The 12618-nt window shown below is 29.3% G+C and overlaps 1 protein-coding gene across 6 annotated transcripts in view; it reads left to right on the top strand.

Moving 5' to 3' along the window:
- Crk (Crk proto-oncogene, adaptor protein) overlaps positions 1 to 12618 on the top strand; it is a 111368-nt gene that overhangs the window by 18748 nt on the left and 80002 nt on the right. The window contains exon 1 of one of the 6 annotated variants that reach the window (XM_071892987.1): positions 3860 to 4169. The exons of 3 other annotated variants lie outside the window; for them this stretch is intronic. In XM_071892987.1, coding sequence (XP_071749088.1) covers positions 4048 to 4169 — 122 coding nt within the window. In that variant the 5' untranslated portion in view covers positions 3860 to 4047. Of the gene's footprint in view, positions 1 to 3859; positions 4170 to 12618 lie in introns of those variants that run through there. 2 more of the 6 variants (XM_071892985.1, XM_071892986.1) reach the window with 2 other exon arrangements.

Genomic DNA, 12618 nt, shown 5'->3' with positions numbered 1-12618 from the left:
ACGTGACTGTATTAGCTAGTGTTGTGTCCGTCCATTATTTCAAAGAATCATGGATTTGAATTGATTCCAGAATTTGAATAAATTTTCTATAATTTATAAGTCAATTCCAATGTCAAAAGAATCATTTCCACGACTATATATATATATTTAGTTTTATGTCATGAGCAAAACTCCTCGAATGGTACTCGAGTTTTATGTAGACGGGAAAAACAGGGCTCGTATACCGAAAATGCAAGAACTTACTCGTAATTTGTAACAACTTTTTCTTTTTCAAACACATTATAAATTTTTATTCTTCAAAACTTATTTTTGTATTCAGATTCAAAAAGTTCCGTGTGCACACGAGGAAGAAATTTGGCATATTTTCGATAACTCGTCAAGAAATATGATTCTTAGACTGACGAGTTTGTTAGCGTGCAAAAAGTATTAAAGAGAGAAACAAGCAGTTAGGCGAGTAGCGAGTATTCAATCGATTAAAGATTTTTCAGGCGATTATAGCTTGTAATTCCTCTAGTGTTTTTTTTTTTTTTTAGAAAATCGAAAATACTCGAACAGTAAAATTCAGCTCGTGACACATCACTATTTTTTTAAATGCAATAAATGATGAATATATTACTCTACATATATTTAGTTAAATGCATCACTGAAGCAACTTAATCATCCACATGATAATTTATAGTTTTATAATTGCCATTTGACTTTGATTCATATTTGTACATCCTGGCATCGTAACTGAGTTCTGGACTTTGAATCGATTCCAGTTTATTAGGGTCGAAAAGGAATTGGGATTCCACATTTTTCTGAAATCGTCTTAATATTTATTGGGATAGGCCAAACACTTTGCAACAATTTGCCTTAAATCAGTGAGTATTTTTTTTACAGTCGCTAAATATATATGTTCAAACTTTCCTTACGTTATTTTGAATAGGTTGTTTTCTTACTATTTGACAGCTTTGTCAGACTAGTTGTAATTGAAATTCGAATAGGTTGCACTTCAACATAAAAACAATCTTGAACACAAATCAAGTAAAGTAGAAAATCCCATTTCATTTTTGTAATTCTTATATGCATACAGTCCAATATTTCATTGCCATATTTGAGTCAATTATAGGGTATATATTCAAATTTCTGGGATGATTTAATGTACCCAAATAATTTTGCTATGGTTAAGAATCTTTGTTTGATTTAAAGGACTTATATATATTGACTTCGATTGGTCCTTTCAAGTAAAATCTGTCAATTTCTCATTCTTCAACTATGATGATCAATTTTGTCGACTTTCAGTGCAATTTGTGCATCCTGCAATGGGTTAATAAGAATATTTTCTTGATAGAAATTGAAGATAATTCGGAGAAAAATACCAATGCAATCATTCTAACTTCCTTTTGTGTTTTTATTAATAACAAATTGAGAGAAATGCCATGATTAAATCGCTCATCTGAGATGTTAGGAACGATTTTGAACAAATATTAGATTACGTGCATAATGAACCCATCACCCAGATTGTTCGTAAACCAAATATCTCGCAATCCAAAGTATGTCTTCAACTAATGTTTAAAGCAGAGTTAGCGTTCCGTCAAAAGGACTCGTAAAATTAATTTACCACAAACTATTACAGGGATATCTGCGTGGAAAAAAAATTTCAAAAATCTATAGATATTCATAGAATATATCATTTTTTGGAAAAAAAAATTGAAGAATTAAAGATTGAAAAAAAAAAAAAATTGAAAAATTTAATTTTTTTGAAAAAAATTTCATAAATCCATAACTTCACAAAAAAAAAATTCAAAAATCCCAAACTAAACAAAAAAAAATAATTCAAAAATCCAGAACTATACAAAAAAAATTTCAAAAATCCAGAACTAAACAAAAAAAAATTCAAAAATCCAGAACTAAGCAAACAAAATAATTCAAAAATTCAGAACTAAACAAAAAAAAATTCAAAAATCCAGAACTATACAAAAAAAAAAATCAAAAATCCAGAACTATACAAAAAAAAAATCAAAAATCCAGAACTATACAAAAAAAAAATCAAAAATCCAGAAATATACAAAAAAATATAATTATTTTGGAGGAAAATTTCAAAAATCCATAGCTATTTAGAAAAAATTAAATTTTTAGCCCTTATTTATTGTAAAAAAATGTCTTCCTCACCAAAAAAAATTCTACCCAAAAAAAACCATTTCCTTTATTTTTTGGTGGAGGAGGGGGGATCTACAGCCCCTCCAGTTGTCCACTAAGGGCATGTTGTTTATTTCATTTAGCACTAGGATTACATTTTGGCACTTGTTTACTTTTTTTCTTTCCTTCGCAAAACAATTAAATAATTATTTTATAAGTTCAATTTTTAAAGTCTGTTTTCGTATTTCCCCCTCTCCCTCCTATTCATGTTATTAGTATTATTATTTTTTTTTGAATATTCAGAATGTGTTTTGATATTTTTATCAATAAAGTAGATAACTTTTTTTTTTTTTTTTTTTTTTTTCTATAGCAGATCTGCGCTAGAAAGTTATGTTATTTTATTCATGTTTTGGCATTTTGTTTTAAGCTTATAAATACTTTGTAATACGGCCCTAAATGTCACATGTATCTAATTGTAAATACAGGATTTTGATCTATGGAATTTGTTTACGTCTTTAATCATTATTGTTGTTGTTTTTCACTTGTTATTAACACTTTATATATGTGGTCCGTCGCACAAAATCAAGCAAGAATGATTTTTATCCAAATTGTGCATAGATTTATTGTATACGAGGGTTGTTTGAATGGTCTGTGCAATGTCCAAAAGATGGCACTACTGGAGGTTATGTTTAGTTAGTAGTATCTCATCGAAGAACACACACCAACTTTCAGCTAGATCGGTTTATTTCTTTCTGCTTGACAAGTGTTTGAATAGAGGAATCGACGGGAAAGATTATGGCGACTCTCTTTTGGATTCGCAAGGAATAATCCTCATCGGCTATCTGGAAAAGGGTAAAACTATTACAGATGTATATGATTCATCGTTGTTGGCCCGTTGGAAAATCGAACTGTAGGAAAAAGGCTGACGATTGGCCCACAAAAAAAACCCTATTCCATCACGACAATGCAGCAGCTCACACTTTAGTAGTTGTGGTTACAAAATTAATGGAAAATTAGGTTCCAAGTCAAGTCCGTGTTCTTCAAAACTTTATGTACCTATGAAGTCAAACAATAAATTAGGATTTTCTCCAATTTTTGAACAAGATTATTTTTATGTTGACGCAACGCATCTGCTTCAAATCATTACATACTACTCGATGTACTTTGTTTATAATAACCTTTTGTGGACAAAATTGATATGTGGAATAATACATTTCTTATCATATTTTTCAATCAACAACATCCAAACATTTCCACCTGATGTTTGTACAAATTCTAACAAAAGGTCTAATTATTTACGTCAATTCATTTTATAATTAGCTTGGAATGTTCTACATAATATTTCACAACAGAGGAATTAAGTAATGAACAGTTGTGCAGGGTTTGAAAAGGGGTATTTAGAAAGAGAAATAATCATTTGTCAGTCATCAGTTTTTGGAATCATATTGAAAGAAATTATTCTGTTTTCAAAAAAAGAATATGTGCACAAATTCTAAAAGGGCTTGATTTTTTTATCTATATAGAAAAATCTAGCGTACGAATACATAATAAAGTATTTATTTATTTATAAAAAGCATGTTTAGCAGGCCCGTATTTTGTGTATTGAATACAAAAAAATAAAAAAAAAAAGATTTCCCTCCTTCACAACTTACTATAATAATATTTAACATTCCAGATGATAGAAAAAGTTTTTTTTTTTTTTTTTTTTCTAAAAAAAAAAAGTATTTGTTTTTAGTATAACTTCAACCATTGTTTGTGAAGGTTGCAACGCTGCCTAATTTTCTTAGCCTGTAATGTAAACGAAGTGATTGTGACTAACCAACTCTGGAGATTAGTTCTTGACATTATTTCATTCCGTGTTTTAATTTTACTAAAATATTTATTTTATATCGAGGATTTTTTTAATACTCATTGTTTTTTACAAAAATGGGAACCGCGGTTGTTCCACATGTGACAACAGTGAATATCACGGATAGTGATGCAATTTTATCATCCGTATATCGACTTTCCTCCGAGATATTACATCGTAAATGGCTGATGAAACAAAGGTATGTTTTTTAATCCCCTGTAGGATTATATTGGTTATAAAAGGTCATATTATACCTAAGTTGTGCAACATCATCGGATGAATAGGTGGATGGAGGGTTAGGTTGTTGTATTTATCTGCTCTGTTCATGGCGGTTCATCCATAATCACTCAAATCCGCTCCTTCTCATAACAACAAACCGTAATGACGGCTCTTTTCAAGAATAATCCATATTATTGTGGTCAAGAAATCATTTTCCAATCTTAAGATTTTGTGAAATCGAAACCAAGACGATTCTCACACAGCAAGGGGTCAAAACCAAGTCTAAAAATCTAAGTTTAATCTAATTAAATTGATCTTGATTCGATACCTATACTTTGAGGTATCGAGACGAGACTTGAGTTTTCAACTCCTATTGAGACCAATACGGATCTTGAGAACTAAATCATGAAGAATTCCACAGTTTAGAAGACAATGTCCGGGGTGTCTGCAGAATTATATTTGGTGTGTGTGTGGGGGGGTTTTTTTGATTTTGTTACAAAAGAAATTGAAAAATTGAATTTTTGGAAAAAAAAATCAAAAATTAAATTTCATATATATAATTTTTAGATTTTTTTTTTTAAATTCACAGCTTTACACAAAAATTTTTAAAAATCCACAGCTATTCTCAAAAAATTAATTTTTTTGGAAAAAAAAAATCTAAACCTAAATTTCAAATATTATTTTTTACTTCAAATATTGAATTTTCTAGTAAAAAGCAAAACTTCCTTAATTAAAGGAGGGCTACATCCCATCCAGCCCATCCCTGTGGACGCCCCTGACTATACATAATCATTTGAGACTTTTTCTCTTTGTAGAAGGAAAGGTTGAGAGATACATGTATCAAAGATTGTCACATCGTCTTGACGTACGTACTCAGCACTTCAGACAAAATAATTTTATCTGTTGACCAACATCAAAAGGCATGAAGCAACAGTTGTAACTTGGTGGTTTTATACACTGACATATGTATATATATGTGCATGATGTTTATTTTTATTTGTGTGTAGGCCGTGAACGTATTATATTTAATGTATATTGGGCCACTAATACCGTAGGATTTCACGTTCGTTGATTATATACCTATAGATATATAAAGGTAGTTTACTTGCTAATTGTTTTTAAAAGTCCTTTGTTATGTTCTACATATATCCATGTATAAAATATGTTATTCAGGCAGAGAGATAAGAGGGAAGGAAAGTAATGGTGTTATATAACAAATTGACCAGACTCAATCCTTTTGCCCTCATTATTGGTATTACTCTGTCTAAGACCAATATTTTTGACCAAAATTTTTGCTTGTTTGGTTTTTTTTAAAGACTGATTTGGATCGATATTTTGGTCCCTCTAGACCAGTGGTTCGGCTACCACTTTGTGTACTTGGAGACATATTTTACAAGTGGTATATAACTCTGGGGTGTGCTGCTGGGCATGTAGTCCCCCAAATTAAGAAATTATTGTTTTTTACAAGGAAATTTAGTGGTTGAATTTTTTTTTTTCAAAAAATTTAATATTTTAAATTTAATTTAATTTTCTGTGAATAGCTATAGATTTTTAAATTTTTCTCCTAAAAATTTTATATTTTGTAATTTTTTTCTTAAAATTTAATATTTTAAAAAATTTTTTTTTGAAAAAGCTGATTTTGGAACATTTTCCAAAGGAACTTAATTTTCTGAGAAAATATATTGATTTTTGAAAAAAAAACCCGCGAAAAATGTAATATTTTGAAATTAAAAAAAAAATTCAATTTTCGATATTTTTTCAAAATTTTCAATTTAAGGAATTGTTTCCCAGAAAATTTTAATGTTAAGAGTTCTTTTCAAAAAAATTCAAAAAACCAAGCAACCTTTCCAGAATATAATCCTGTCACTGAAGCTAAAAATGCTTTGTGTTGCTAACGAGGTACTCTGGTTAAATAAATATTTTGCAAGTGGTATACCACTAAAAAAAAAAATTGAGAATCCCTGGTCTAGACTGTAGATCGAAATTTAATCCTTTGAAATTATGTTTCCATTTTTTCGGTCTCAACACATAGATAAATTTTTTTCTTTTTCAAACTATGGACTGATTTTCTACTCTATACTGATTTATGTGGGGTACAAATATGATTTAATTAACACATTTAACTTCATATTAGATTCTTTTGCTGATGGTCAAAATCTTGAAACACTTATGCCGTCATAAACAATTTATCTATAGAATCATTATATGAAATGAAACCGATCCTCATTCGTAGTTTTTGTAAGACCGATACAAACCGAATTTTTCTTTGGGAATGGCCTCAAGGAGTTACTTTAATTAAAACATCCAACTTTCTTTCGGAAAAGAACTACAAAAAAGGGCCAAAATCAGTGTTAGTTGTCTCAATCGTTAGAAATTGGTCAGAGCTTAAAATTGGGTAATTTGAATTCAATCATTCGATACTTACAGGAAAATAAGGAGAAATATTGACCACAAAATACAGTATATATATTTTTTTTTTTTGTAAGCGAAGTAACACCGTGATCTAGATCGAATATTTTCTTTGAGACCAATCCAGAACGAACCTTTTTTATGGCCCACTAAAAATCATATCGATCTCATACCGGTCCAGTATTATCAAACCGAACCCTTACTTTAATACTTACTGAATCCTATAATATTTACATTCATGGAATATCTATAATATTAATAGCGTTTTGGGAAAGGTCATCATATTTCATTATACTATGCTTGTAGGCCTATAATATCTATGTCAGCAAGTCGATATTGATTTACTAACAACAGTTTATTATTATATTGAGTGTGAGCTGTAATGTTGTTAAAGGAACAAGTTTTGTTGCTTTTTTTTTCTTACAAAAAAACATCAAGGGTTTAATCTAATCATATATAATGTCTGATGGTGGCCCAAAATATCTGTATTCAATACTATCATAGTAATAGTATTTATAACGATTTTCTTGTACTAATAATGTATGCTCAAATGCGTGGGCTCAAGTGGTGGTGCTCTTAAGAGTGGCTCAAGAAGCAACAGCGACAACAATAACATAAGATGATTTTCTACTATTTTTAGAAATCTACTTTTTCATCATTATTTGATAGTGTTGGATGTCGGTTTGGACTTTGTTGACCGCTCTGAGATTGTTATAATTTGTGGTGAACGGAAATATGTAATTAGATCATCCAATAGATGTTGGGGCATAGAAAAATTTCCCCTAAATTGTTATCATCTAAGATTTATATAGGCCCCTAAAGAAAAAGTCGATGATGATCTCAAATTATTTATAGAACCAATTTTATAGAGCATGAATTGTTGATGACGTCATGATTGGTTCCAAATTGTGAGACCAATCGGTACTAACCTAACGTTTTATGAAGTTTAAAGTGTTTTATATGTCTGCTATTCGTATAAGTGTGATGGGAAGAAAATTAGACCATGGAATGATAATTCAATCTTCAAAATATCCGTTCAAATCGCTTACAAAATTGATTTAGAACGAATAAAAAAAAAAAAAAAAAAAAAAAATATCAATACACTCACTTATGCCGTGGTTTCGACAACAAAAATATTTATTCTTATCAGTTTAAAAAAAAATAACTTGACTCTTTCCGAACCAATAGGTGGAATTCATTTCATCAAATTTTTTTGATGAATTGCGAAGATATTTTGTAAAAAAAAGTCTTAATGCAATTTTCTCAAATTCTCAATTATTTTATTTTTTTAATCCCTTCCAATTGCAAAAAAATTAGCAAATTTAAATAACATCAAACTTATTATAGAATTGAAAGATTTAATACAGAACTGGGATAATAATTGATCTTGGACAGAGTCTCAAACATAGAAATGAAAATAATTTGTACTTGGCTGCAGGGGTTAGTTAGGCAGACATAAAATAAATATTATGATCTTGTGAAGTTAAATGTAGCTATTGTCTGTGGTCTGCAAGTAGATATTATATTAAAAACAGGAGTAAAAAAATCATTCTATTAAATTTATGGCTGTTGCGGCTAAATACTATTCCTTAATAGTCTGTAGGATTATATAAAATATATTTATTTTTCCGGAAAATTAAATTTCTCTGAAAAAAAAAAATATAAATTAAATTTTTGGGAAAAAAAAATAAAAAATCCATAGCTATTCTGAAAAAATTTAATTTATAGGAAAAAAATTACAAAAATCCAGAGCTGTTCACCAAAAAAACAATTTTTTTTCTATAATTAAATTTTAAAAATAACACTTTAAAAAAAAAAAAAAAAAATTCATAATCCATTGCAATTTCCAAAAAATTTAATTTTTTGGAAAACAATTTGAATAATTCGTAGACATTCTCAATAAATTAGAAAAAAACAAAAATTGGATAAACATTTCTAAATTTAAATTTTGGCTATAAAATTTTTTGCAAATAAAAAATTCAAATATAAAATTTTTCTGAGAAAAATTTCAAATATCCATAGCTATTCAAAGACAATTAAACTTTTTGGAAATAAAATTTAATTTTCTAATAAGAATAAAAAATTCCTTAATTGGGGGGGGGGGCTACAGCCCCTCCAGCTTTTCCTCCTGTGGACGCCTCTGCTTAAGATGCATACCAAACTCAACAGCTATATGCAGTGGAACAGGCTTTTTTATGGTCCTTTATTGTTTTTCTCTGCTGTCTAAACAATGGTATTTCTTCAAAAATGCCTCGTGTTTATTGTCAAATCTCTTTTGAAGAGAATAGGTTTTTTATATAATATGTATAATTACAAACGACATAATTGTTATAAATCAATCAAGAACTAGCATTGTTAAAGGAAAAGGAAGGAGGAGTTAGGCTATTAATATGTAAGCACTCAATGTCGTTGCACTTCATTTGATGATAATGATCAAAAAAAATATGTAGTTATTTAGTTAGGCTTGTTAGTTAGGCGTTTAATAATCAGTTTTTCCAAGTGTTGTGACTCGGTCCAAGACCGATTTTTTTCTTCACTTTGGTCTTAAATGATTTTTCAATCGATTTGAACCAATATTTCGATCCAGATCACGATCTTAGGCCCTAGACTGCAATTCAATCGTTTTCAAAGAATTTATTTTTTGAGAATGGCTTTTAGAAAATTTAATGTTTTCTAATTTTATAAAAGAAAAATCATTTTTGATTTCTTTTCAAAAAAAAATTAAAAACACCAAGCCAAACCCCCCTCCAAAATATAATCCTGTAGATGCCGTCACTGAAACTAAAAATGCTTGCTTCCTGGCTAGCAAGGGGTTTCTTGATTTAAATAAATATTTCACTAGTGGTGCATGACGAAAAATAAGTTTGAGAATCACTGCTCTATGAAATCGGTCTAGACCGATATAGATCAAATTTTTCATTCACACTGATCTAGACTAAATTATTCTTCGAGACTGTTCCAGACTGAATTTCTTTAACGAATCAAATTAGTTCGAATCACTAAAAATTAAAACGGTATCAGACCGGTCTAGGGGTTTCAAACATAAACCCAACACTATTTGTTATTACGTCAACGACCTACAAAACTAGTTATCTTTTAATAGGAGAAATTTTTATTCTTGGTGCTGTCTATTTAATATTGTCTACATTATTCATGTACTCTGTTATATGATAATGCAAAATTATAATATTTGGCGTGAATAAATAATTTTGTAGAGGTATGGGGTGGCGGACAACGTACATTTGTTATGCCCAATTTTTTTCTTTTTTATATTAGTACACTCACCACGAACATATATTTATTGATTTAGCTATATAATATGTTTTGTTTGTTTTTAAGAGGCTAGTATTTTGCTTTTTTGGCGATTTTTTGCTTTTGAAAAACATGGATCAAAGTATTTACATCAATTTTTTTTTGGGAAAAATGAAATGAACATTTTTTGGTCATGTTTTGGACAAACATAAATGAAAATCACGAATAAATATTTTTCTGCCAAACTATTTCTTGTCAGTGTCTTTGTAATACCAGAGGCACATATATAAATCAATATCCCATTTAGTCTTTTAAAAAATATAGTTGTTGAGAGGGGGTTGTACCCCTTGTTCCTAGTGATCTATCCCCCTTACTTGCTTATAACCAAGTACTTATAAACAGTAATGAGAACTATTTTTATTCCTTCAATAGTTGATTGATAAGAATCTCGATTTCAAGTTACTATTTTGTAGATCTTACTTTTTATATAGCTTCATGGTTAAATATTCGGTCGTTGATCATGAGACAGTTTGACCAAGCGGACTTGCATTTGGTTCCAAAAAGTTTATTATTCCATTAAACCAATGTTGTAAATTCAGAACAATACCTTCAATATATTATCTTTTATTTAATTTTTACTCTTTAAAAGTGGATATCGGAGTTCTATATTGTGCCATACAAGTTTGTAACTTATTTTGATAACATTCACACCTTCATAACATATATGGGAAGAATAACAAAGCTCTGAGCAGTGAAAAACATTTCTTTTTCAAATATTATTTTAAAAAACAGTAATTTTTTAATCATCCATTGAATCTCATGACGCGAGTAGTATGTTTGAGAGTCATGATTATATTGTAAGCCCTTTGCTCAAAGCTTTATCTCAGCAATTCTCAGACTTTTTATAACCTTATAGTATATCAGATCTCAGAGTATCACCATTATAAAGAATCCAAATATAATCATTAGCCAAGTTTCAACCTATTAATGCAGTTCATCTTCGTGGCACTAGAGGGAGCTTGTATATCACTCAAAACCACTGCTCTATATAATTGATTGATTGCTCAAGTTTTGATGTATACAATTTGCTACTTGTACACAATATTTAAATGTACTTAGATAGGTATATTCACCAACAGTGTGACTAAACTTCTCTCTATAGCTTCAAAGACTTTGATTGATGAGGATATATTATTTTATTTCGACTGCCAATTTGTAGGCTCTTGAGGTATGAATCATAATTTGTATATTTATATATTCATTTCAAAGTTTCAAATAATATGTAAGGCTTAAAAATAGTTCATATTGACCTTCTATCGGTTAGTCATTTTTCATCAGAAAGTTAATTGCAGCATTATTGCATTGATAATTGACAGCAGATTGTTAGAGTGATTCAATTTCTTATAATCATACGAAATATACAATATTTTCCATGCATGCGTACGTACATATATAATTATTCATTCTGCTTTTATTTTTCCAATGATTGTGAAATAAATTATATATTCAATTAATTAAGTAAGGTTTGGTCCAGTAGACTCAATTTATTACCTTTTTATTAATGGTGCATCCACTTTTGGTATTGATTTTCATCAAATGAGAAAGCCATTTAGTAAAAATAATGTTTCATTCTATGTCATGTACAAGTTGAAATTTTTTCATGTACTACTTGCATCCAATAAAATGAAATAAAGCATTTGAACACTAGAAAGCCCACATTTTTAATGATATTATTGGTTGTCATTTTGACCCAAAATATCTTTTCTGGGTAATTGATTAAATTTTTAATAAAGGCAATAACAAGACTTGAGATTTTAGCTCTTAATCTAAATTATTTCTATTTTAGAAGAAAAACGATTGAGTGATATTGTTCTCTTGAATATTTTTGGGATACCTCAAATTTATCCCGAGTTGTAATTTGAGTACAGCTAACAACTCCCATGGGGCATTCCATGTTAAGTGCACACTCTCTTCTGCCATCACCGATTTTGTTAATTTTTCGTTAGGATGTATATCCCATTGAAGTTACAGAATGGGTGAAATTGGAGACTTGTGGAGGCACAAGGTCCTGTTTAGGAGTCCCTTAATGTTTGATCCCCTTCGAAAGACCTTTGAAATCGAGTAAGCCATAACTCCATTGAGAATGAACTAATTTCTCTTCTTTTTTTTTGCATTAAAATACCTACAATTGTAAGAGCTTCAACTCATATTTAATAAAAAAAAATAGCATATGTTAAAAATACTATGAAAACATTATTGCAAAAAAATAAATAATGACGCCCCTGCCAAGTTTCAAAATTAATTTTGCCATTTCTTGCAAGAACTTTAAGCTACTTGTATTCTATATGTTTAGAAAAAATTAGAGTGGGATGTCAATGGGATCACCTTTATTCAGCCTTATAACTGGAAAATGTCATAATCTTGTCAATCCATTCTTTTTATTTAAAACAAAATGTAATTCTGTGTCATTCTTCCTTTTTGGCCCCACATACGGCATACTCAAATATAACTGTTAAGGAGTGCACATGTTGTGTGAACAAAGGTGTAAAACCAGAGTCTCTAATCAGCTGTCGCTGGTAGTATTACATATCACAACAATAAAAATATTATTTGTAGGTATAAAATAATTTATTTCATGTTCAAAAAGAATTATAAAACTTCTCAAATCAAACTTTTTTAATTCAATATATTTATGATAACCTACACTTTTCATACAGCTGTTGTTGTTTTTTTAATTTGTGAAATAAGTAAGAGAACAGTGCCCTCGA

Source organism: Lepeophtheirus salmonis, chromosome 13 (assembly GCF_016086655.4).
Source record: "Lepeophtheirus salmonis chromosome 13, UVic_Lsal_1.4, whole genome shotgun sequence".
Lineage (NCBI taxonomy): Eukaryota > Metazoa > Arthropoda > Copepoda > Siphonostomatoida > Caligidae > Lepeophtheirus > Lepeophtheirus salmonis.
The sequence above is the reverse complement of the archived record's forward strand: the minus strand, read 5'-3'. Positions and strand labels throughout refer to the sequence as shown.